At 40.7% G+C, this 26,876-nt stretch overlaps 1 protein-coding gene across 3 annotated transcripts in view; it reads left to right on the top strand.

The window, feature by feature from the left end:
- Window positions 1-26,876, top strand: part of arhgap15 (Rho GTPase activating protein 15) — a 505,752-nt gene that overhangs the window by 455,828 nt on the left and 23,048 nt on the right. For all 3 annotated transcript variants that reach the window (XM_008112886.3, XM_008112893.3, XM_008112901.2), the window contains exon 13: window positions 21,826-21,931. In XM_008112886.3, coding sequence (XP_008111093.2) covers window positions 21,826-21,931 — 106 coding nt within the window. The remainder of the gene's footprint in view (window positions 1-21,825; window positions 21,932-26,876) is intronic.

Below are 26,876 nucleotides of genomic sequence, written 5' to 3'. Positions count from 1 at the left end.
AGCAATGTCTTAAAAACACACACATTAAGTTCAGTTCAATATTGTCCTACTGAATAGGGAAAATAGGAATTTTCAGCATCTACCACATTGTCATAATAACATCATTTCCCATGTGCTATCCATGTTCCTGCAAGGCAAAGTACAGTTTGCACAGTACTAGGAGTGTGTTTGCCTATGGATGTTTCCAGCTACCAGTATACTGTTATGAGCTATATCTGATACAATCCAAAGTATTTTGGGGTGCCTTATTCTTGAAAAGGCAGTGGCAAAACATTAGACTCTGGTCCTGGTGTCAAACAGCTAGAAATGGGTAGTTGACTATATCATGTTTCCTTCTAGTAAACAATGAGATGGGGACATTGGGGAGGGGTCTGAATAATCTTGAGGTGTTGATGTCTTTTTAAAAAAGATACCCTCTCTTTCCCTTTGTCAGAAAGTCTCTGGTCTCTATAACCAACGTCCTTCAAATTGCTAATTGTTGCACTTCTCAATGCCACTCATTATTCCAGCATTGTTATCTCCTGCTAAGATAACTGTATATGGTACTAGTAATTGCCAGTCTATATACACAAAGCATAAGGTGATGATACAGCGATCTAGCTCCCTGCAGTTCTAGAAAATCTTGGGTTTATGACTATGAAGACTATGTGGATAACCCACACTTTGGAATTTACTTCTATACCATTGATGGTTGCTGTTGTGTGCCTTCAGGTCATTTCTACTTATGATGACCCTAAGGAAAACCTATTATGAGGCTAACAACCTCATCTGATGGGCCACCAGAATCTCCACACATTGTGGCAAATCTGGCAGTGCCCGTCGGGGAGCGTGGGGAACCCGTCGGCCCATGCCCTGCATCACCCGACTCTCATGTGGCCACATCCCATGGGGGGAAGTTTCAGCTACCTGGCTTCCTCCCGTTGGTCTCAATTGAACACGGGAAGTCTCCCATGTTGCTGCCATGACAGTATACACCAGTTCACCCTCTCTTTTACCACAGAGCCCCACTGGAAGTAGCTATGCATTGTGGAATGGAAGACAGCAGACTCCATGGCAAAAGGGAAGGCGAACCGGCACATGTGCCAAATTTACCCCTGTCTGATCAGGTCATAAAAGTGTGTGACTTGCCCAAGATCACCCAATGGGTTATCATGATTAAGTGGGGATTCAATTCCTAGTCTCCATGAGTCGTAGTCCAACACTCAAACCAGCTAATGCCATTGATTCTCTTCAAGCAATTCTTTGTTATATTGGCCACATGAGAATTAGAGAAATAAAATAGCTTTCTTCCAGAAAATTTATCCTTGTTAGCCTTCTGCAGGTATTGAAGTTAAGGGTATTTATTTGTCATACACCAGATAGCTTCCTATCATATATTTGTATTAAAGACAAATAAAGAAAGGTCATCTTACTTCATGCATCTGTATGAGTCAACATATGCTGACATGCCGGCTTGGCTAAAAAGGCATGACAGGAGAAAGATCTGTGCAATTTTTTGGAACTTATTTTCTCACTATCATCCAGTAAGTCATCGTTATTTTTATGACAAGAAAAAGCATTGTGATGGGTGTTCTTCACCTTTTACCTTGTACATAACACAGAGATCAAAAGCCACATGGCACTCTGTCTAACTAACTTCTGAGTAGATATGTATAGAATAATGCCAGCAAAACACTGAAATTCAGGAACATGGGCTGAGAAAGCTAACAAGCTAATAAAGAGGATATAACAAAATTTGTTGAGAGAAAATGCTATTGAAAATCTTTTTCTACAAAGGTAAAGGCAAAGAAAAGTATGTTTTATTGATTAGCCCATCAGCCATATCAAAACACTTCACAACACATTTAACACATACACATACAACATACAACCCACTGTACAACTCCTGCAAAGCTGATGCAGACAAGTTTCAATATTTTAGTTCTAGTTTATTTTTTTACAATTTCAGTAGTCTTAACAGTACTTTTTGAAGGGAAAGTTTTGAAATCCCTTATATAAATGAACTTTCTAGATGGATTTATTCAGAATTAGGAAAGCTGGATATTCTTGCTTCCCAGCTCTCATTTTCCTTCATTGGTGAATAAACTGGGAATAAGGTGGTGCCACTTCATCATGTTGCAAATTTTGGATTGGTAGCAGTTGTAAGGTTCCCAGTGAGCAGTGATAGCAAGCATTTTGTTGTTTGCCTTTGCAGAAATGCTGGCTTGTTGTACAGTAATTAAATCAATAATTCTGCTCTAGTGTTGTACCAGAAATTGGATATAGGTCCAGCTTAACTCTAGGAAAACAGCAAACTTGAATCCTAAGAATCCAGGGAAGTCATGCTACCCCTCTATTCTGCCTTGGTCAGACCACACCTGGAATACTGTGTCCAATTCTGGGCACCGCAGTTGAAGGGAGATGTTGACAAGCTGGAAAGCGTCCAGAGGAGGGCGACTAAAATGATCAAGGGTCTGGAGAACAAGCCCTATGAGGAGAGGCTTAAAGAACTGGGCATGTTTAGCCTGCAGAAGAGAAGGCTGAGAGGAGACATGATAGCCATGTACAAATATATGAGGGGAAGTCATAGGGAGGAGGGAGCAAGCTTGTTCTCTGCTGCCCTGCAGACTAGGACGTGGAACAATGGCTTCAAACTATAGGAAAGGAGATTCCACCTGAACATCAGGAAGAACTTCCTCACTGTGAGAGCTGTTCGGCAGTAGAACTCTCTCCCCGGACTGTGGTTGAGGCTCCTTCTTTGGAGGCTTTTAAGCAGAGGCTGGATGGCCATCTGTCGGGGGTGCTTTGAATGAGATTTTCCTGCTTCTTGCAGGGGGTTGGACTGGATGGCCCACGAGGTCTCTTCCAACTCTATGATTCTATGATTCTATGAACCATGAGTTTTACTTAAGGCCTAGAGCTTTCCCACCCTTTCTACAGCACCCATTTCCCCCTGTCTTCTCTCTGCACCTTTAGAGGCCACACCTAAAACTATATTAGTTTGACATTTCTTTAACTACAATAACTCAGTGCTATTAAATTCTGAAATGTGTAGTTTTGTGGTCCTACCAGAGAGATCTAGTACCACAACAAATTACAGATCTCATAAATCTGTAGCATTGAGCCATGGCAATTAAGGTGGTATCAAATGGATATAATGTCACAGTGTGGCTACAGCCTGAAGTATCTATCCTCCAGAACAGCATTCCATGTAACACATAATGGAGAAAAAGGATAATCAGGTCTCACAATTCCCTTGTGTACACTTCAAAATCTCACAGATGACAATCAGAACACATGCAGTGTAGCAACATTAGAATGTGGACAAGATTGCAAACGTTATAACAACCTCATCATAAAACTCTGGTGAAGTGTCCTGCTTTACTGGGCTTCTGGAAGGAAAGAAGGAGCCACAGGGCAAATCTGTCACCCCACATGCAGCTCCCTCTGAGCCATGCTTTCTCCATCACATGCAGAAAGTATCACCATTGCGGGGAGGCCCCAAGCTTCAGTTGGAAGAAGGGCTTCCACAGGAAACTCCCTTGCAGTAAGCCCACCAGTCCTCCAGACAGGGTGGAAGCGTCCTAGGATGCTGAAATCACTCAATCTGAGAAATAAGACACAAGATAGGAGAGACACAAGCTAGGAGAGCCCCGATGGCAAAGTGTGTTAAAGCACTGAGCTGCTGAACTTGCAGACTGAAAAGTTGCAGGTTCAAATCCTGGGAGCGGAGTGAGCATCTGCTGTTAGCCCCAGCTTCTACCAACCTAGCAGTTTGAAAACATGCAAAATGTGAGTAGATCAATAGGTACTGCTCCAGTGGGAAGGTAAGGGCGCTCCATGCAGTCATGCCGGCCACATGATCTTGGAGGTGTCTACAGACAACGCCGGCTCTTCGGCTTAGAAACGAAGATGAGCACCAACCCCCAGAGTCAGACATGACTGGACTTAACGTCAGGGGAAACCTTTACCTTTAGGAGAGACTGTAGAAGTTTTCCTGAGCCTACTGGGAAAGGGAAAATTCTCCCCCTCCTCCCACCGCCACTGAATGAAATAAGTGGAAATGACTTTCATATTTAATTTAGTTTTGCATATTTAACTAAAGACAAAGGGAGAAGGAAGGACGAATCAGAATATTTTAAAACCAACTGGAAAAAGTGGGACAGCATAGGATTAATCGGGAGTCTCCCTTCCAGATTGTGACAATTGGAGGGTATGTCCTGGCAGAAAAACTTCCCATCATCATAAGAAGATCGGAGCCTCCGGTGGCCTAGGGGATAAAAGCCTTGTGACTTGAAGGTTGGGTTGCTGACCTGAAGGCTGCCAGGTTCGAATCCCACCCGGGTAGATTGTGGATGAGCTCCCTCTATCAGCTCCAGCTCCATGCGGGGACATGAAAGAAGCCTCCTACACAGATGGTAAAACATCAAAACATCTGGGCGTCCCCTGGGCAACGTCCTTACAGACGGCCAATTCTCTCACTCCAGAAGCAACTCCGGTTGCTCCTGACACGAAAAAAAAATCATACGACTACAGAATCCAAGTCAATGAATGCATTGTAAAGAAGTTTGGTTAAAAGAATCTAGAGATATAAAGGAAGAGGTTTCCATTTTAATCATAGGTTGTATGTTTGGGTTTTTGAAAATTAGCAAATGATTATTTTGGAGTGGCAGGTTGTCTTCTTCTTTATACTGTTTGCATAAAGGTAGCATCAGAGGCCATGAAGTAGTCGTGATTCGGGTCCTGAATATCCATAAATGGAAGTAGCACTTTGATAAGTAACATATATCTGCCTTTCAAATGGAAAAGAAAGCGTTGAAAAACCATCCTGTTCTCCCCCTCCGCCATGGCCATGCATGCACTAGGTATCTTCAGCAGTGTCAAACAAATTTGTAGAACTGGTGATTAGCTGCCCAAAGAGCATAATGTATGCATTATTAATTAAAGAAGGTAAGTTTGGCTAATTGTCATTTCTATACAGTAGCAGTGCACTAAGATACATTTTAACAATCTATAAATAATTGATAATTTTTTTCTTTCATCTTCCTTCCTAGTTTGCATAAAACTAATGACTTGGTAAATGTTACTCACTTCAAAATATTCCACTGCTCCCATGAAAATTAAACTAGCAGTGTAACCTTAGCAAATAAGGAGGGCTCCCCCCTTTCCTTTTTATTGTAGATGAAGAAAGGGAAAGGAACAAAATTCTGATTCTCTGAAATCCAAATGGGAGTCATAAAGGGGAATCGTAAACTCAGCACGTTAATAGGTTTGACGTACCAATGTTTAAAATTCGGAAGAATGGAAAATTTATTCTACTCATCCAACTCTTCAAAATGGCCAGTGATGTTATTTGTTCCACATTAAATGGGATAAGGCTATGACACAGACAAGCCCACATGCGTGCACACAGCGATAGATCAAGAAAGCCTTCACAAGGAAGTCAAAGTATTTTTTTTCAATACTTATCAAATGACTGCATGCATAATCCCATAAACCAAGTTAGCTGCAGACTCAAAAATTCTTCATAAATAGAGTGTTTTGGTATAGTTTCTAGCTGCCTGCTTAATATGATTATGATACCTTGCTGGTTTCTTGAAATGAAGGATTTACCCCAGGAAAAGTACAGTCATGTGCTGAGGTCTCTGTTATTTTTACAAATCCACAACCTGTCAGTCTGCAGCGTTATTGCAATAGGGCTTACTCTTTAATTTTTTAGTGCAACTAAATACATTCCCGGAGTTATTGATGATACTATAATTTCCCCTATTCATTTGTCCTGGATTCTGGTGTTAGTAAAATATACAAACAATGCATTGTCTCTAATTTCAATATGGTGGTGGTGTAGTTTAAGTCTATACAGCTGCTTGCATGTGCTTCATTATTTTAAAAAAAAGTTGTAAGGACTGCTTCTGTGACCCTTTTCTCTCATTTTAACCCTACTGATATGTCACCCATGGCAACCTTAAACCAGTTTTAATAGAGTCTATCCTATTATTCATTTAAATTGAGGTGCAAGAGCACTTAGACCAGAGAAATTTGCATTCTGCAAATGGGGATTTGATGAGCAAAAATGATAAGATATATGTTGTATAACATGCCCTATTTTGCTAGCAAATAAACAGCTCTTGAAATTGATAAACTTCAGAATATTTTATCCTCAAATGTTTGTACATAAATGATTAAAATGCATTAGCAATTCTGCTTTTGAAAAAAAAAACAGGGAAAACAACACAGTTGTGTTGCTTAAATTTGTAATTAACAAATTTATTACTAATTCTGCTCAGTTCTTTAATATGCTGCATTCCTGAAGAAGAACATTAATACACAATGGCAGAAAGAAGCTAATTTTAAGACTTTGGAGAAATGAATGTCTTTTAATGCTGTGTGTTTCTCTTATCTACATGCCACATTATTGTAATAAGTACATTCAGGAATAATTTCTTTTCAAATATTTTTACAAATCTTGCTCTTATTTGCATGCAAGTAAGTTGTCAGCTTAAATCTTTGAAATGCAAAATATATCTCATTTCTATATTTCATCAAGGAGCCTTTCATGTTTAATAAATTACAACTTAGATCCTCCAAGACTTTGTTTTTCATTAACTAAAAGCAAAAGGATACATTTAAAATCTTAATCACAACCTGCAAGGGTATTTGCATGTTGCTGATATTTGTCTTGATGGAACTTTTAATATTTGCAAACTAATCAGGATAGGAAGGTTATACCAATAATTTCTACAGACAATAAGCATTGCTCCATTTGAGTCATTTCTATGGCACCAGGTTGCTCCATCTGAGTAAAGCGTAACCCTGATGGAATGAAATGGTTCATTCAAATTCCTTTGCTTGAAGAGCATATCCAGCAAAAGCAGGAGGGTTTGGAAGCTCTTTAAGAGATTTCAAAAAACAATTTTTAAAAGTCTGAAATTATTCTGTAAAAATTAAGACAGTCTGATACACATATTGGACAGAATCATTACAAGACCAAGAAAATAAGGGGAATTCCATTCCTACTGCATTCATGATACCCAATAACAGTAGGAGCTGAGGAGCATCTGTCTCATGTATGGTTTGACCCTCAGTTTAGCTAAACAATCGAGCTCATCTTTCAGAGGACCCACTGCTGGTCTTTTTGTAATAAGGTGGGTCAACTCATCTTTTCCGAGACAGAAAGCCTGACAGCTGGCACCATTTCCTGATCCTAGTGGTCTCTGGGGGCAACAGCAGTATGACGTTACAAACAAAAAAAAAGAGGCAAACTTTTGCTGAACTCATTGCTCCGAAACCCTTGCTTAATCCCTCCCCAAGTCCACCAAGTCAACAATTATTATGTTTTGATACCGGACCAGTTCAAACACCATTGCTGAATATGGCGGGTGCTTAAACTGATGCACCAAGTCTGTTGTTTTGTGAGCTAACAGGTTAAATATGGCTTTGCTTTAAGTTTCCCCATCAAATTCGTTTTTATAGAGAAATCTCTGAAAGCAGAAGGGGTTGAGGGAGGGTGAGGTAAAAAGAAATAAATCATTGTAGTCTCAGGAACAGTAATCCTTGTTGAGGATTTTGGCTGATTGATATAAATAACATCGTCCCCGCCATCTGTCCGAAGAGGGACCTTTCCAGTTAGTGTTAAGCTGCAACGGCAGAATAATTAATGAATGGTGTCCTTTGTGCTGGTAATAAAGACAAGACAAATTATGTTATAATCCAACTGCTGCTCATTTGTCACAGCCAAATAAAATGTCAAATAAAAGTGAGGGGGGGCAGTGTTTATTTAATGGACTGCAAGCTACCTGTTCGTATCACTGACACACAACTATAGTATAAGTTCGGGATGCAGAGAGCAATGAAATGCTATGAGAGAGATGCAAGGTGGGGCGGTGGAGACACAGACAAATCTTTTTTTTTCTTCCTCCCTTTTCGAAGGGCACGGCAGCAGGGAAGGAAAATGTTCACAGCCTTAAATTAATGCAAGTCTTAATTATATTGCTATAATACCCCCTTTTTTCCTCTCTTAGACAGACCGGCTTATATTACATGGTATAAGAGAGGCGGCAGAGGGAGGAAAAACAGCTCCTTCATCCCAGCCCTGATGCTGCGAATCTGTAAAAATTTGGATGTGTTCTCATCTTCCCTTTTCAGGACAGATATTTCCATCCAGTTGCTAGGAAAACCAAATAATGAAAACATAGCCGGGATTTAGCAGAGTCCCGTCGGGAATTACCTATGATAGAGGGCAGGACTGTACTTCCTCTGAACATGCTCCTGCCATAAAAAAAAATTCACAAACCTGGCATTCATACAGGCATCTGTCGCTTGCTCTAATGCCAGTTCATAGTATACATACAAACATCTGCTTCCATGCACAAAGGGATACAGAACGCTTGACAGGTCTGTGTTAGCAGGGTCGCAATGCCAGTTCTTTATGCAAAAACCCTAATGCTTCCCGTCAAGCCATTAGAAGTGATACAATCAGCCCAGGCCCCATTAAGCCATCAGTGTCCACCTGTGATAAAGATGGCCATTTGTTTTCTTAAAGCCCACTTAATGTCTGCTTAACTCAATTTGTCAGGAAATGTAGAACAATTTCCTCACAGCCTGAAATTTGGTCGTGGTTCAAAGTCAAAAGGCCAGGTCTAGCCTTATTCAAATGATATAATAAACAGTCTTCAAGTCTAAATCAGCCCTGGGGAAAGACTGTTTACTTTGTTTGTTTTCCCATTTTTTAAAAAAGGAGAGAGAAAGAGAGAAGGGGGGAACAAAAGAATAAAATCAGTATGCCCTGTACTGTTAAAAATTCCATTCTTTCCAAAAAAAATAAAAATAAAAACATTTAAAAAGAACTGGCATATTTAAAATTCTGGTTTCTGCCACAGAAAATGTACCGAAGAGCTATCAATCATATTAGACCCCATAATGGAGAATTTGCAGAGCTATTTTGTAATGTATTTGTGACAGGGCTTATTCAACAGCAGCTTACAGTTTTAAACAGATATATTTATCTTTTTTTTATTTTAAGGGCAATATAATGATCGAATCAAGAAGAAGGTGGGCAGGGAAAGTAATGATCCCCTTTCTGAAACAGGATCAAAATTTTGAATGTAGCTCAGCTTTTAGATTTCACACATGCAGAACACTTCTTAAAGGAGGATAGAAATAAAATGGAGAATCAAACCCTGTCTTTTATGTAATTTTTCTACTAGCACAGAAAAAGGAAGGGAAACCTGAGTTCTCGTGGGAGGAGGTACTTTCTTCCAATCTTCGGTTTCGTGAAATTGATCCCCCCACCCAGCCCTCTCCATCTGTGAAAAGACTGGAAACCATCCCTATGAAATGCAGCCAGGGTGCCTTTTTCAAAGGGGGAGGAGATTTCAGATCCCTATCAAGCAAACAGTTTCTAGTTGGTGGATGACATTGCCTTCCCTTCTCAAGTGCCCTCCCCTTTATGCAAAGGAAATAGGATGAGTATTTATTCTTGCAGGAGGCACACATCAGTTCAAGGCATGAAGACTTATACAGAGATGGAAATGCCTTACATGAAAGACCGAAGACCCCACTGGATCCATGTATTTTTTTCAAAAGAAAGTGCTATTTTAACTCTCACTGCCCATCCCCACTGTGAATCAGCTTTACTTTTTGCTACAGGCAAAAAGAACAATATAAAATTTTTCATAGTGTTTCAGCTTTTGGAAATAATTTGAGAAAAGAATGTCTGGCTATTTGTGTTTCTCTGATGGGAAAAAGAAAACCCAGGCTAAAGTCTTCTAGCACAGTCTGTGCTGGTTTTAACAGCCTGCTCGGGAGGTGTGTGATAGCCTCAAGTTGTGTGTTTGCAGAGGAAATATCACGCTATCCAGATGTTCAAGCCTGCTCTTTCTGTGCGTACGAGGAACTTTGCACAGAACTGAAACTAAGCTGAACAAAAAAATCTATCAGAAAAAGGGATGAGTAGGTTTGCTTCCTAGTTACACAAACGAAACCTAGTCACAAAATAACTAGTGTAAACGCTTTCAGCATCACACTTTTCAACCATTAGCTATCAAATTTGGGTGTATTATTGCCATTGCAATCCTTTCACCCCTTTTAAACAACTCTCAACGAACAGGGCGAAGTTGACTTTAGGTATTCTAAAGCGCAGAGCAGCACATTGTGCAAATTTCTCTTGTAATTAGGGTCCAGCTAATCTCTGTGGGGTTTTTTTCTCCCTGCTTCCCTGTATGCCATCGCGTGCTGCTATGTTTTGCCTGTAATGTATGGCACTGTTAAGGGAAAAAAATTGGAGTCAAAGTGACTGGAAAGTTAGGTCTGCTCTGTAGCACTGTGAGATTGTTGACATCTGCCGAGGTTGGAGAGCTCAATAAGCAGGAAATGGAGTGTCACTCTGAGTGGTAGTTTACCATTATCCTGGCATCCTAATGAAGTGTCTGCCGTGCACAGAGCTTCTGGATGGCATCTTAACGCACGGCTAAGCAAAAGCACTTCTCTCCTTGTCACTGTCATCCATCTGCCTGCACCCTACTGCAGCCAATGGGATGGAACCATGCTACAATGTGCTATAAGCCATTTAGAGTTGCACATTGCATAATCAGTCCCATCAAATATGCAAAAAATGCCGATTATTGGTTATTTTTCTCAAATGATGGCACCTGGCGGTTGAGACATTAAAGTTTAACTTTTCTAAGTACTGTACGGCTGTCCCTTTTTTATTATTCCATTAATTCCACATACATATTTGTTAAATGGCATAGAGTTAGAAACTCATTGTTTTAAGTCTTGCTAATGGACTGAAAAATATGTATGAATATTCATTGGACAACTCTCTTTTTATAGACTACATTTGGAGAACTGATCAACTGATAGTCTTAAAACAGGGCGAGTTCATATTCATTTATTTTCCCATTTTTTTCTCTGTGTGCTTTTCAGGGACGAGCGGGGACAAGGGGAGCATGAATAAAAAGCAAATCAATCTATAACTTAAAGAGTAAATCTAACTTTGCTTAGATGCATCAGGCAGACTTTTAAGTCACTATTTAAATTATAACACTGCGACTCTCTACAATTGATTTAGACCTGTAAATGGAGGAAAAGAATAATATCCATATTTCTAGTTTTGAATATCTTTTTATTCATCTCTGTCTGTGTATGTTTGATTTCTATTTTTCAGCCTGCACACACAAACAGAGTTTACTCCTGCTTCAGAGTTCAGCTGGAATAGGCAATCGTGCATTTTGTTTTAGCAGCATTTCACATTTAAGGTACAAGATTTGGGAGTGATGAGGAAGATATATTTATAAAATCAGGCTGGCACTGAGCTACTGAAACTGAGCAAGGACAATAGAGATTGTCTAAATAGGATGTTTTATTTACATCCAAGAGGGCAGAGCATAATTTAGTTGCCTCGAAATTTTTCACAGACATTAAAACTATAGCAAACATACCAGCAGGGAAGCTTGCACAGCAGCACAGTGGGGGAGCTTGCAGAGCGTCTGCCCAACACGATGGCTGGTTATAGCCAAAATCAGACGCACATTTTCCTGCAGCACTCAAAATCTCAACCTGGTTCGCTCCATTGTTGTTTTCCCCCCAAGCAGAGGTAAATGAGGCAGACTGATAGATGAAACTGGGGGTTGAAATAGTCTTGTTTGAAGGGGGAAACAAGAAGTTTTTCTCAGGAACTTGATGTAAAACAAGCCCTAGAAAACCAGGATGAGTAAAACAGAGAGAGGGAGAGAGACACAGAGAAAGAAATATGCTTTTAAAAATAATCTGAAAGAATATGATAACATTTTCAATTGACTTTGAAGTCTGGCCGCATACTCTTGAAAAATAAGATCCCATGGGGACACAATGGCATAAAAGCTCAAGATCCCCAATCAGGCTAAGTGTTAAGGTGAATCATAAATGCCAGTTTAACATTAAACTTGCACACTTTTTTTCTGAAGTTCTTCGGGAAGAGAAAGCAGTAGTGGGGTAAAATGACACCAAGTCGGTCAACCGTGCATAATGCCACAAGATTGAGGATGGGGCAGAGGTCAAACTCCACTACCTTGCAACATAATGAATTTACGTGAGCCTGAAAACGTAGCTCTCTTCCTCACAAATGGAAGAAAAAAAATCCCGAGCTTCCTGTCCAGTAAAAAAATTAAGCGATTTGCAATAATATCCACAGTCATTTAAAATTAATGATTGAAAGCATCAGTTGTGTGGACTAGGAATATTTTAGAGGCAAGAGACTGTAAGGTTTGTTTGTTTTTTTGTAAACTGTCTAGCCACTTTCTGTCTCTCCCTGTGTGTTCTGCTCTAGATGATACATAATTCTTGTTGTAATCAGTGAGCTTCCTGTAATTGTGCAATGAGTGTCACAAACATATTTTACCCCTGCTAACCCCCATTTGTACATATTTTTTGTCTAAAGTAGTCCTAGAAAGCCTGATGTAGTTGAAGTATTAAATAATTTTTCTCAAACATATTGAATGAAACACCACATTTCTCTTCATAGCCATGAGTATCTGAGTTACTGAATCATAATCTGTGTTTACAAAATTCATACCCAACCCCTTGGCCATTGAAAGAATGTGAATAGAGGTGCAGAAAGGCCTCAGTGTGGTTGTGTGCTACAAGACCATGAGTGTGACATTGGCCCTTTCCCATGTCCCCCAAAGCAGCAAATCTGAATTGTTTTGTTAAGCAGACCATGTTTTCACTCTGTCGATTTCTTTCATTATTATTTTTTTAAAAAAAACATGTTTTGTAATACAATTTGGGGGTTGTGGTGGGATCTCACGTGGTGAGATCGTATCACCCTTTTCTAATGAAAGAATATCCAATATTTTCATGGAACTATAAAAGAGAGAGTGAGTGTTGTGGCAAAAAGCCTAGCCTCAGCAGCTTTGTGTGGGAAATGGTGAAATGTGACTGTGATTTATAATGAGAAAAGGTATCTACAACATACAATTTTCTACCTAGCTGCAAATAATAATTCATAGTGATGTCCCTTCTAGATAAAATACCTTTGCTATGGAGGACCCATGTGGTAAGACGATCATGATAAATGTCAGACCAGTGCAGGTAACGGCTTTACAAACCATTAAGATTAGTTCTCTCTTTTTTCCCTGATGATAACAGTAACCATGCTGTGAGCCTATGTGGTAATAATATCTCAGTACTGATAAATGCCAGAGCCAGGCAGAGGTGTTTATCATTCCCAGCTCAGAAATGCTGACTAAAGTTGCCACATGTTGCCTGTTTTTTCTTCTTTTTCAGTCAGATAACAATTAGCAAATATGTTGATTCATAAAATAGTGATATGCAACATTACTTCCGTGCTTTAGCAATGAATTGGCTATTTGTCACAATCTTTGTCAGGGGCTGTGTTCAAAGCTCGAAACTGAAGAGGGCCATTTTATACTCTGTAACAAACAGATTTAGCGGATGTGGGTTTTTAATTTTGCATACTTTGATCATTGCATCTTTAAAACTTTTTAATTGGACATGTCTCGAATAACATTAAGTCAAATTGTGGAATGCATGTATGTCATAATGTATGCTAATCAAAATAGGGTATTTTGTTCAAAATTGGTAAAAGTACTTTTAAGAAGAATGGATATAATAACATTATAGTTACTGTATATCAATTGATCTGCCAACTACAGATTTAGCATCCCTTATCCTGAATTGCAAAACGCTCCAAAATCTGAAATTGTCCATATGGATGGCCCAGATAGTGATACCTTTGTTTTCTGATGCTTCAATGTGCACAAGCTTTACGCTCATTTAAAGGACTGCGTACACATTTTGTAGCCATTTAAAGTACCTTCAGGTTATGTGTATAAGATGTATATGAAGCCTAAATGAATTTCAAGCTTATCTCAATGCATTATGTAAAAGGTAAAGATTTCCCCTGACGTTAAGTCCAGTCGTAACCGACTCTGAGGGTTGGTGCTCATCTCCATTTCTAAGCCAAAGAGCTGGCGTTGTCCATAGACACCTCCAAAGTCATGTGGCTGGCATGACTGCATGAAGCGCCGTTACCTTCCTGTCGGAGCGGTACCTATTGATCTACTCACATTTGCATGTTTTTGAACTGCTAGGTTGGCAGGAGCTGGGGCTAACAATGGGCACTCATTCCGCTCCTGGGATTTGAACCTGGGACCTTTTGGTCCGCAAGTTCAGCAGCTCAGAGCTTTAACACACTGTGCCACCAGGGGCCCTATGCAATATAGGTATTCCAAAAATCCAAAAAAATCCAAAAAAATCTGAAATCCCTAATGCATCTTGTCGCAAGCATTTCAGATACTCAACCTATACTCTTCAATTATGGGTCATCTCAGTTGGTCATCATTTCTACTAGTTTTTAAAGAAAAAGAAAAATCGTAATTGTATGCATTGTCGATCAATCAAATGTTATGATCCAATCTTATTTCATACACTTTGGATTAGGCAACTGTACAGGTTACCAGTTTGTCACTATTATTTAGCAAAAATTATCCTATTGACTTTTGGTACTCATAGAGCCAATTTCTGAAGGAGTGCTGTTGCCTCAGTAAACTACAAATCCCAAGATTCCACAGCATTGAACCATAGCACTTAAAGTTGTGTCAAACTACATTAATTCTCTTGTGTAGATGCACTCAAAGTTACCGAATCCAGATCTGAAGGCAGGAACAGTTTCCACAGAAAACAACTGGCAGTCGTGACATGCACTTGCTGTGGAAACAAAGGTTATTTCTCACAACAACTCTTCTTGCTTTGGCCAGGATTTTCTTCCCTTCACCTTTGTAGCCACTGGTTACCTTTTTAATTTGGGTCCAGTACTTATTGCCTGCCTTTGGATAAAGCAATACTGCATTATTTTGACAATAAGCCTTGGCAACCTCTGGTTTCAAGTATTCCATTTCTTCCCCTGGCATGGCGAAGGAGAAAGATCATCTGCTTTCACAGCTTTGATTAATCACAGTTTGTGATTTTATCCAAATATAGACAACAGAAGGAAGTAAACTTCCAACAAAGGTTTATAAAGTGATATGCTTCAATAAACCTATTAAGATAAATCAGTTTAAGGTTTAGCCATAACAAAAACTGTGGTTAATCAAAAATGAAAGCTAATGCATAAGATCCCCTTCTTATACCTGCACTAGTGGAATAGAGAGTAGGGGAAAACTGTAAATTAAAAGGGTCATCTAAGCACATCCTCTTATTTATATATAAAAATACAGCCTGTGTATGTTTGTGCATGCAGAACTTAAAAAGTAGTGAGTTGAACGATTTGAAATACACATGTGTATTTTAATAATGAGTTTGAGGGAGGAAAAACCACAGATGACAGGATATGTAGTACTTTCAATCACTTCACCTCCCACAGACCACTGCGACTTGCACCAATGACAGATCAGGACCAAACCTGGCACACAGACCCCCCCCCCATGCCCCACTTTACATCCTGGTGCAGCTAGGGGCGGACAAACCATGGATGTTGGGATTTGCAGTACCTTCACCTGAATCAGACCACTGTGACCCCTATAAACAATGGACCTGGACCACCCCATTGCCCACTTCATGTCCTGGTGCCGACAGGAGGAGGATGGACCACATATGATGGAATCTGCAGTACCTTCAACCGATTTAGCTCCGACTTCAAAAGACACTGAGAATCCTCACAAATGACAGACCTGGGCAAAACCTAGCACACAGAGTTCCCATGACCAAGAGAAAATACTGGAGACGTTTGGGGAATATCAGGCCTGGCCCAATTCGGGAAGCCGACCACGCCCCCGCGTTCGGTGCCATGTTCCCAGGGGCGCTATCAAGCCCCCAGGAGGCGGAGCCAGACCTGGCCCCACCTCCCACGCCCTGGCCCTGCCTCCCGCACCACATGCCCTGCCCCCGTCTCCCACGCAGTGCGAGAGGCAGGGCCAAGGCATGGAGCACGGGAGGTGGGGCCAGGGCACAGAGTGCACCCTCACCTGGCCAGCCTGGCCCAGTCAGCCTGGCCCACCAGGCTGCGGCTGGAGTCTTTCCAGGCCGTGGTGAAGGCCCAGCCAACCTGGCTGGGCCTTTGCTGCGGCCTGGGAGGACTTTCCCGCTGTGCCCTGCGTGGGAGGCGGGGCCAGGGCGTGCAGCGCAGGACGCAGGGCCTGGGCGTGCAGCGCGGGAGGCATGGCCAGGGTGTTCAGTGCAGGAGGCGCAGTTCTGGCCCCACCTCCCGTGCTGCGTACCCTGGCTCAGCTGGCCCGGCCCAGCCAGGCTGCGGTGGGAGTCCTTCCAGGGCACGGCGAAGGCCCAGCCAGCCTGGCTGGGCCTTCGCCGCAGCCTGGAAGGTCTCTCGCTGTAGCCTGGCTGGGCCAGGGTGCGCAACGTGGGAGGCAGGGCCAGGTTTAGCCTCACCTCCTGCACCACGCGACCTGGCCCCACCTCCCGTGCCGCCCACACAGCGGGAGGCGTGGCCGCACGACGTGGGAGTCAGGGTCAGGGCGCGTGGCATGGGAGGCGGGTTCAAGTCTGGCCACACCCCCGCGTTGCGCAGCCATGCCTCCCGCGGTGCGGGGGGCACAAAATTTTTTTGTGGCATAATCTTTTTCATACCTCGGGCCATTTCTGGAGAATTTTGACCTTTATTGATGAAAGTTGTAGTTCACCTACATCCAGATAAACTGTGACCCCCACTAACAATGGATCAAGACCAAACTTGGCACAGAGAACCCTGTGACCAACTGAACATACTGCTGTAATTTTGGGCATTTACCTTGATTATGGGAATTGTAGTTCACCCTTACCCAGAGTGCACTAAATTCAGCCGACAACAGATCTGGACCAAACCTGGCACATAGACCCAAAATGGCCAACTCTACATACACGAAGGAGTTGGGGGTGATTGCCCTGGGAATCCCACTTATTCCAAACAACATGGCATTCGAGTTCACATGTTTTCAACTTCCGATATGCCTTGCAATCGCAATGACTACCAATAAAGCGCAGGGGCAAACTTTGCAAGTGTGAGGTTTGAAATTAAAAACAAATGCTTCTCTCATGGGCAATTATACGTCACATGCTCCAGCATTGGTAAGCTGCCTGATCTTAATGTTCATGCAGAAAAAAGACAAACCAAAAATGTAGTCAATCCACAAGCCTTACAATAAAAATAATTTTTGGAAAAACTCTCTTTCTCCTTCCTTTCCATACATTCCACATGGACACAGCAATGCAAGGCAGGATATTGAATTTAATTATATGTTTTCTCACAGTATCTATGTTAGCTATAATACTTTCATTTACTTTCACATTCATTACATATCATACTGATCCACAGCGAAGCGTGGCCAGGTTTAGCTAGTAAGGATATAATATGTATCACTATGTACAATAACTGTTACTGAAATATATAAGTGAAACATAGAAGAAATATCTTAGGCTATTGTATATTTCTGCCAAAAATGATGTATCTTTTCTTTAATAGAGGTCTCAAAATGCTTCAGAGGTAGGTAGGACAATTAAACAATGAGAATAATTTCAAACTTTTGAACTGCACTGGATCAGGCCAGTAACAACGGTCAGGTTATCTACAACCTGCAGCATGTAAAACGGTTTCCCTGTGTCAGAGCCTTGAACATTTATTTTATCTTATCTTTTGCAAAATGAAAGCACAGCTATACATGCTTCAACATCTCATGCAAATATCTTAGTCAGAAACCATATTTTAAGGCTTGAAACCATTCATCACATTTTTTTAAAAGTATGCTTATCCAGAGTCAGTCAGCAACAACACTATTATCACATCATCAAAAGAAGTTTCACATCACAAAGGCGATTGTAGGTCTCAGTCTCACATTCTTTCATTACTAACTAATTGTTTTCTACAAAAAGGCAGTTATGAAATGATTGAAAGGATATCAGGCAAGGGACAGGATGTAGACTAAGGATGTCAACACGACTTTAAGAAGTGATCGCTAGACAGCAGGAAAATAAAGCATATAAGCACTGGAAGGATACAGTAAAATATGTGAGATATGCCCCAAATATAATGAGCACAATCTATCTGTTTCTTTATTTAATTGATGCCCTTTTTTTCTACCAAAAAAAGCTGCTTAAGGTGACTAACATTCATGAGATGTAATTTTTAAAAAACAACAACTTCATTATAACCATTACAGAAAAATAAACCTTTTGAAATGAATTTTAAACACACAATAAAAGACTAGATGGCCAGCATCCAGTCGGTTAGCCTGATTTGGAGTCAGCATAAATAAATCAATGTGCAGCAGGGATAGCTCTTTTTATTGTTCTGTTTTTGGACACCACGTACATTGATGGACCTAAAGAAATAAATACTAAAAGGGTTACAAAAAAAATGGAATGAAATTACCAAAGATTTAAGGTATCTCAATGAAAAGTTCTGTACCTACCAAAGAAAGGTAACAGTGAGTTCTAGAATTGGAGAGCAGCCATCAAGAAACATATAAGACTCATCTGGCCTAATTCCTAAAGACATAATAAATCCTTGTCTTAGCTACAACTCTTCATACTCATGTTCTAAGATACAAGAACACAGAACCACACCTTCATTAAAAAAAAACAACCAATAAAGCCCAAATTTGCAAGTCAGAAACAAGAGACATAGTCTAGCTTTCTCCCTGCCTTGTTAGCTTTCTATGTGCAGAACAGTATTCAACCATGACATTTACCATCTCTAATCTGAACTTGTTCTGTTCAGATTCACCACTTTAAAGCTTCTGGGGTTTTGTTTTTGTTAACAAATGATAAATATAAATTGTGGATGGCAGGACCTTGGTATCTGCTTGGTTTTGGTTCCAGGAACCCCCATGGATACCAAAATCCATGGATGCTCAAGTAGTAAACGACGGAGTCAAATGGCAGCCTTTAATCTAAAATGACAAAATTAATGTTTGCTTCAGGGATTTTCTTTCATATTTTCAATTTGTGGATGGTGGAATCCAAAGATGCATAATCTGGGGGAGAGGACCTGGGCTGCATACATACTATATATTACAAAATATGAGAAATCTTGTGTTATTCACATAAGTCTTTGCTGAGGATTTCAAGTAACTAGGTAATTTTGCCACAAAACGTAATGGCATGCTTTACTGCTTCTTTCTGCCTGGGAAGAGGAAGACCCAGTCCTGAGTGAATAATGCATGTATCCAGTATTCATTCAAGGATGCATAGCTACTCCAGAAATATTGTGTATTTCTTTTTTAGGCTGAAGAACATACAGAATAAATAAAACAACACATAGATTAATTTGAACAGGAAAGACATCACTTTTAACAGAAGTCATCTATTTAATATATCTAATGGAGAGTGTGTCTAATACTGCAAAGGGGAGAGATGGAAAAAAAAAACAAGCAACTCCTTCCTGCTCATAGTATCTATCTGAAATACATTTTCAGCCAAACCATACACAGAGAAACACAAGACCTCATCACATTGGGTTTTGACTCCATCCTAGGATGCTTCCAGGATGGAACCAGTGCAGAGCCCGACAGAGTCCAACACATGACATAGGGCTACTTCCGACGGGGCTCCATCCTGGCTCTATCTTTGAAGCATCCTAAGACAGAGCCCTGAAATATGTGAGGCTTCCCGTTTTTTCATTGAGGGCGGAGGAAGGGGGAGCCAAGCATTGATGCTTTTCCCCGTGTGATGGGGGGAAACAGCCATGTTGGCAATGCTGGGCAAAGGGCAATGATTTCCCCTGCTGCCCGCCACATTCGGCACGCTGCCTGGTGACCCCCCCCCCCCCCCAGTGTTGCCAGCTTTTTGGACCTCAGTGTGAAGAGGTCCACAGACAGATTCCTTTATTCTGCACATCACCCAGGGTTTACCCTGAGATGAACGTCACCCAGGGTTTACCCTGAGAATCATCCTTTTAGCAAAAGGGGTTATGTAACAGAGGCCTAAATTTACGACCCCATCAGATGGGGGAATTTAGCATCCGATAATACTTTCACCCCATCTTCTGTATCGAGCCCCATGCCAGCCATCACATGACATCATGTGACTTCCGGCAGAGGCCCTGCCCCAACCAGGGTGAAAGTGTTGCCGGAGGCTTTCCCCAAAACATGGGAGGCTTCCTGTGTTGTGCTGGCTCCAATAACCCAAATGAAGCCAGCACAGGTCCTCTCCGGGAAGGCGACCCTTCCTCCATGTAATGGGGAAAACATCACTGAGAGGGAGCTCCACACAGGGCAACAGATTCACCTCACTCTCCCTCTCCTTTCACTGTGATGCCTTTGAGATGAGGTCCTTAGTACCTTGCAAACTATCAACCACCAGCATGAATGAATGATCTTCCCCTACTGCATGCAGCCCTCTGTAGTGTCTTACAAACCTGCTCTGGATGGTTTCTTGGTCCTCCAGAAATGGCACTGAGCATCTCCAAGAACTTAAAAGAGCAGGAGATCTTCCCTCTTAAATCTGCTCTTGTAACACGTCTGTCCACAGAACTATCTCTTGGATATGAATCCTAGCCTGAAACTACCAAATGAAGACAGCAAGACAAACTTTACTTGGTTATAAAAGACAGATAAACATTGGAAAAACTGACCTTTTAATATGCAAAAAAATAAGTAGGAAAAAACGGAGGGTGCATCCAGACTGATTAAAAAGACCAGAAAGTACTAAATTTTTATTTCTGTTCTTTCCGATTTTATTTTCCATACACACCTTATTTGTTCCAGAATATTTTTATCAACTCACAGCATGATCACATTATCTATCTATATCATCTCTCAGTTTATTTTAACCTAGTATAAAACTGGAAAAAACAGGAGTACAATCTGGGACTTTCCTATCAGACTAGTTTTACAGAAAATGAAAGGAAATCTCAGAAGTCTTTATTGACCACAGGGTTTTCTACTTAATGTATTAATGTGCCTATTTGTTTGTTATGTTGTCTTGTATGATATGGTATTGTTGGTGAGTTTGTTCAAAGGAGGCATTGTCTCCCACTTAGATGGAGATAGTACTTGCCCAAAGTTTCTATGACTGAGGGCACATCTACATAGACCAAATGAAGCAGGGTGGGGGTGACTGTACTTTGTGGTATCCACATGGTTCATGAGGCTAATTCACCACAATGTACAGTAGGGCCACTTAATATAGCCTTGTTGGGGTATCCCAAAAATTTCTCAAAGCTCCAGAGCTCACCCACACATTAGCCATATGTAGATTGGGCTCATACTGATTCAGAATTGGCCATGACTTTCACCATATTTCTGCAGCCTTGGAACAGGGGATGGCCCTTACCATGACTGTCATCTCCTCAATTTAGTAGTGACCACTAAAGTGCCAGAGTGATTGTAGATGGGAGGGGGGAAGAAGGGGTCAGTACCTCCTTTCCACCTTCATCTCTCCTGCATTGTTCTGGCGCTCCAGCCAATGTCATTACCTGTGATGAGCAACAGCCACCAGCAATTTGATGCCGGTGGTCACTGCTAAGCTGAGGACATGACATTCACAATAAAGGTGGCCATTCAGTGACGCTGAACTGTATTCAGTGCCACTGGGCCACGTGGACTCCTTCCTGCTGTCAAGCCAGCTAGCAGCTATGCAGTGTAGATACCTCCCACTTGGTAACTGACTGTGCGGACTCCCCCATCACTGATCTGGAGTACCCCACTGCAAATTACCTCTGGCTATGCCATCAGTATTGCTGGGCCTTTAGTGGGATTCAAAACTTGGGTTCCCACCCAGCAGAAATAATGTGGGTGCATTCATATACAGCTTTTATTACAATCTCAGTTAAACATTACAATTTTTATTCAGCCCTAGTTTGAAAAAAATAGTTAGATGCAGTTGCAGAATCCCTAACCTTTGCTTCTTTTTCAGAAATCCAAGACAACAACAACAAAGTGAAATGCATAAAGGACCTTGTACAGAAGCTCCCCAGACCAAACTATGACACCATGAAAATACTATTTGAGCATCTACAAAAGTAAGTTAAACTGGTCCTATAAAGTTTGAAATTGGAATTAGAAATCACAAGTGCAACTTGACTTTAAGGCTAGTTCAAGCGACAGTCCAATCTTTTTCTTTCAACACTATTATAATGAGCCTGGAATAAACAAAACCAGTTCCCAGTTGTTGCAGACCTATAAAGCCCGAAACAACTTGTAGCCAAGATATGTAAGTAGTAGGCTTGTGTACGGATTCGTTTTGGCTCTTTGGCTTAGGTTTCTTTGGCTTGTTCAGACACCTGTAACAGCAAGGGCTCTGCCACCATGTTTTTTTCCAGCCGAGACAGACCACATGGCTGCCAGTCACTGCTAGCTTCTGTTCTATTTGGGATCATGCAGCAAGCAGAGAGGCTGCCATGTACTCGCACAAGGTTTCCCTGTGAGTCCTGCCTGTTGGGCCAATCAGAATTGAACAAAGTTGTGATATGTTTTATGCAAGCTGTGTCTATTTAATGGGGCAAGCACCTCCATTTCTCAGTTGCACCCAGGTTTTAGAGAGAGGTGCTTTAGTCCAATTGCCTTGCCACTCGCTCTTAGCTTTAGCTTTTGGCTTGGCTTGGCTTCTAGCGTTGAATCTTTTTGATTTTCCTTTATTTTCCCTTATTTTCTTGATTTTTTAGTAGGACTGGGAGTTGGAAAGTGTGGGTGGGTGGGTGTGTGGCGTTTGGGAACTTGTGGGTTGGTGTGCTTTTCTCTTAAGGTGTCTCTGAACTTTGAGTCACCCTTTAGCCTTTACTAAAGCCTTTATAATAATAATAATAATAATAATAATAATAATAATAATAATAATAATAATAATAATACTTTATTTATACCCCACCACCATCTCCCCAATGGGGACTCAGGGCGGCTTACATGGGGCCATGCCCAAAACCATACAATATGACAGAATATAAAACAACATATCATAACACAATTAGCTTTAGCTTTAGCTTTTTCTCTTCTCTCTCCTCCCTCCTCTCTTTCAGAAAGTACTTTTAAAAGATTATCGTTATTAATAATTATAATAATTCCAGCAAACATCAAAGCCTCATTCTCAGAAAACTACCTATCTACCTACCTACCTAAACTTACCACCAATACTAATTTATTTCCTTTGCAATCTCATCACAAGTTCTCTCTGTTGTTCTCTTTATATATATTTCTATCTGTGGTCTCTTTCTTCTTAATTTCATTTAATAATAATAACTTGACAGTTGCCACCTAATAATAATAAAACTATTGGGCTTCTGTGGAAGCTTTGCCAAGCCAACAAAACCCATACTCTCTAACTCCAAATTCCCTCAAAGATTATTGTTATTTTTATCATTTGTACTATTCACAAGAATTGTACCAGCAAAACAGCACCAACCAAAGTTCTACCAGCCTTCCTCTACCAATCCTATATGTTGCAATCTCTCTGCCTTTTTAATTTCATTTAATAGTAATAATTTGACCGCATCCAGCCACAGCCAGCAGCCCCAGTCCCCATCTTTTCCAGTTGCCAGCTGCCTGCCAGCCTGACCTGAAATTGTTCTTCTCCCCTTGTCATAGAGGCCCTCCCCATTGCCCTTTTTTGGGGGCTGCCGCCACCTTGCCTTTCTGAATCAATGAAACTAATGACCTGCTCTGAACCGCTAAGACTTAAAATAATATAATATGCTCCAAAAACATTGGGACTTTTTTTCAAATATGATTAATTTCCTACAATATATTTTGAAAATGTTTTATTTCCCCAGTGGACCATACAGGAGTGTTTTTCTAATAAGGGGACATGATGCTTGCTTGCTTGTGGATGGTGGGCTGCTGACCGCTTCCAGTCTGTTATGGGAACAAGAAGTGTAAAAGTTTGGAAGTTGCTGGGTTTTTCATTAGTAAAGAAAGTGTAATAGTGGGCTGTGTGGTGTGGAAGTGCATATTTAACATTTGGCAGGAAAAAATGGTGACCTGCTGCTGATCCTGAAGAAGTTATAGGGTAGGGCCAGCAGGGAATAACTTTTTGGGAATTTTTAAAGGAAATTTTATTTCTGGAATGAAAAGAAATTCCTAAAAATCAGGGGATGACACAATTGTTATGAAACTTGGTGGACCAATAGTGGTTGATGTGTCCTCCAAATTTTCATCCTGATAGCCCTAAAAATAATGGGAAGGAGTGCCCAGGAAGCTCACCCCATTGCTGCCCATGGGCTGGATATTGCTGCATTTTCTGTCTGCGTACTGAAAACGGCCATTCAGATGCCCGCCCATTTTCGGGAGGTGTGCAAAACGGATCTGTGGGTCCCCTGAAAGTTGGATAACAGAAATGGATCAAGGTTCAGGCGAAATGCACAAGCCTAGTGAATAATCACCTTACCATAGAGAACCTGCTTGGATCTTTGATGTATCTTTAATGAAAGCACAGTTACTTACCCAACCAATCCAAGAGGCTACCGTGGCAAATGCATGAATCAAGGTTTTTTGTACAACAGCATCTTTGACTATAGCATTCCCTTCCAAGGAACAACAGGTTGGATCCATTCCTGTTGATCTTTTAGCAGATAGACAAAATGGTGTAAATCTGCTTGGCCTTTGGTTTTTAAAAATTGTATTCAAGTTGTCTTTTTAAAAGTGTATAAACCTGATTTTTAATCAGTGTTATTATATATCACTTTGGGAACAACAATAGATTGGAAGGAAATTGATTGTGAGTTATTGTGTGCCTTCAAGTCATTTCTAACCTAGGGTGACCCAAAGGTGAACCTATCATGGGATTTTATGGACATGCTTTGTTTGGGGTGAGAGCTTCCATTGTCTTTTGCTGTGGCTGAGAGTCCTGAGTGGATTCAAATACTGATCTCTGTGTTCATTCACATCAACACACCACATACTTTCATTACATTATTTTAGAAAATATTGTTCATAAACATCTTGCAGTTTAAATTTCAAGAGATGCCTACATACCTTCATCTAAATGTGCATATTTTCCAATTTGGGGGCTTGGAGTATTTTGGATCAAAATAAGCCAACTGAGTTAGGTATTTTTGTTTATACATGTGTCTGCATAACTCATGTGTAAAGAGAGGGTGATATCTTAACATTGAACTGAAAATAAGGGACCGAACTCTACCCTATTTATATCTTTTCATGCTCCATCATTTCCTGGCTCACTTCCATTATCAAACATAAGTGCAAAGAAAAGGGTTGTAAAGCAAATCTGGGAAGAGAGTTCAGCTCTCCTCAGCCACATATTACTTTGTATATAAAAATGAGAATACACATTATGAATGGGGCAGCCTTGTGAATAAATAAATGTGCCACCTTACACATTTACTTTGATCCTCAGATTTAATAAACAAGGTTCCTTTCACCTTGTTTGCTTCACATAACAAATAGAACTGAGAATGGGGAAAGAAATAATGGAATAAGTAAGAAATATTCAGATTCATCTCTAAACCCACAGAAGTAGCATGTATTGTACCTAGAATTGAAAGATCTATAAGGAGCCTCTTGTAGACATTCTGGTGAAGTAAATTTTTATTTTGTATGGCAAGGAAACACTGCAACACAGAAAAGTTAAACTAACAATTAAGTAATACTGTCTTTCTGATAGGCTTTGTCTGTAGTCTTTAGCTCTCTGTTTACAAATGCCAAAATCTTGTATGTGGTTATTGAAATACCAAATGCAGAATGGAAAGGGGAAATGATTATGGTCTTGTGATGTCATCATTTCACAAAGCCAATACAAAGAAATGTGAATCTCCTTTTTTTTTTGGCCATATCCTGTATGCTCTTCAGTACTTTTTAGTAAGTGGTATGTAGGGCATATTCTTATAGAATTAAAGAGCTGGAAAAGAACACAAGGGCCATCTAGGATAGTAATGCAAATGATTTCTTTTGCATATGACATACTGATTGAGTCAAAATGCTAATTTTCCAGGGATGCTTCAAGAAACTCGAGACTCAAGAATTAATGATTAATGATGTTTCACTTAATAATGACGAAATCTACAATTTGTGAACACATAAAAGGCTACAACATTAAAGTTGAAAAGTGCATGGCTTCATCATGGGTCTAGATCCATCTGGTTTAGCTTTGCTGGCTTCTGTAAGCCAACACACCCAACCTGACTGCTGGACATATCCAGCATGACAAAAGTGTTATTCCACAATGGTGGAAGCCACCTAGCAGTGGAGCAGAACCATTTGCTCCTGAGCTTGGTGTGAACTATGCCCATGACTCTAGGATCCGATAAGTGGGCCCTCAACTGGGTCTGATGAGAACACTGTTCTTATCGTTTTCTAACCAGATCCTGACCCAATGCATAAAGCTCTGGAACTGGCTGAACAAGAAAGCAATAGGATCTGCTTAAACAGTCTGACAGTGGCCTTGACTTTCCTTAAACACATACATCAACCTTCTGCATTTAGAAGCATACCTTTTGATCCAATCCAGTGATCCCACAGCTACAGCTGCCCTTCTGTTAGAACATGATGTAATAGGGGAAAATAAATTGCAGTGAATGCTGCTACCAGGTTGGACCAAAGACAGAGAAGTGAGGAGAATATCAGAAGATAGGAGAGGCAGCAGATGTGATGGCCTAAAGAGGAAAAAGCATTTGCCATGTAGCAGAAACCTAAGAATTTCTTTAAGCAGTGAGCCCCTTTCTACTCACTCTGTTAAGTATGGAGAGAAATTTCAGCCAATTCATAAGCTCAAAAAGTAGCCTGAATATTTTCTTAGTTCCACACACTGTAGACCCATTGAATCGGTGGGATGTAGCTTTGTGTTGATTCATCATTTAACAACTGCTTTAATGGGTTTATTCATAGAATCATAGAATCATAGAATCATAGAATCATAGAATCATAGAATCATAGAATCATAGAATCATAGAATAGTAGAGTTGGAAGAGACCTCATGGGCCATCCAGTCCAACCCCCTGCCAAGAAGCAGGAAAATTCTAT

Source organism: Anolis carolinensis, chromosome 1 (assembly GCF_035594765.1).
Source record: "Anolis carolinensis isolate JA03-04 chromosome 1, rAnoCar3.1.pri, whole genome shotgun sequence".
NCBI lineage: Eukaryota > Metazoa > Chordata > Lepidosauria > Squamata > Dactyloidae > Anolis > Anolis carolinensis.
This window is presented reverse-complemented; position numbering and strand designations above follow the sequence as displayed.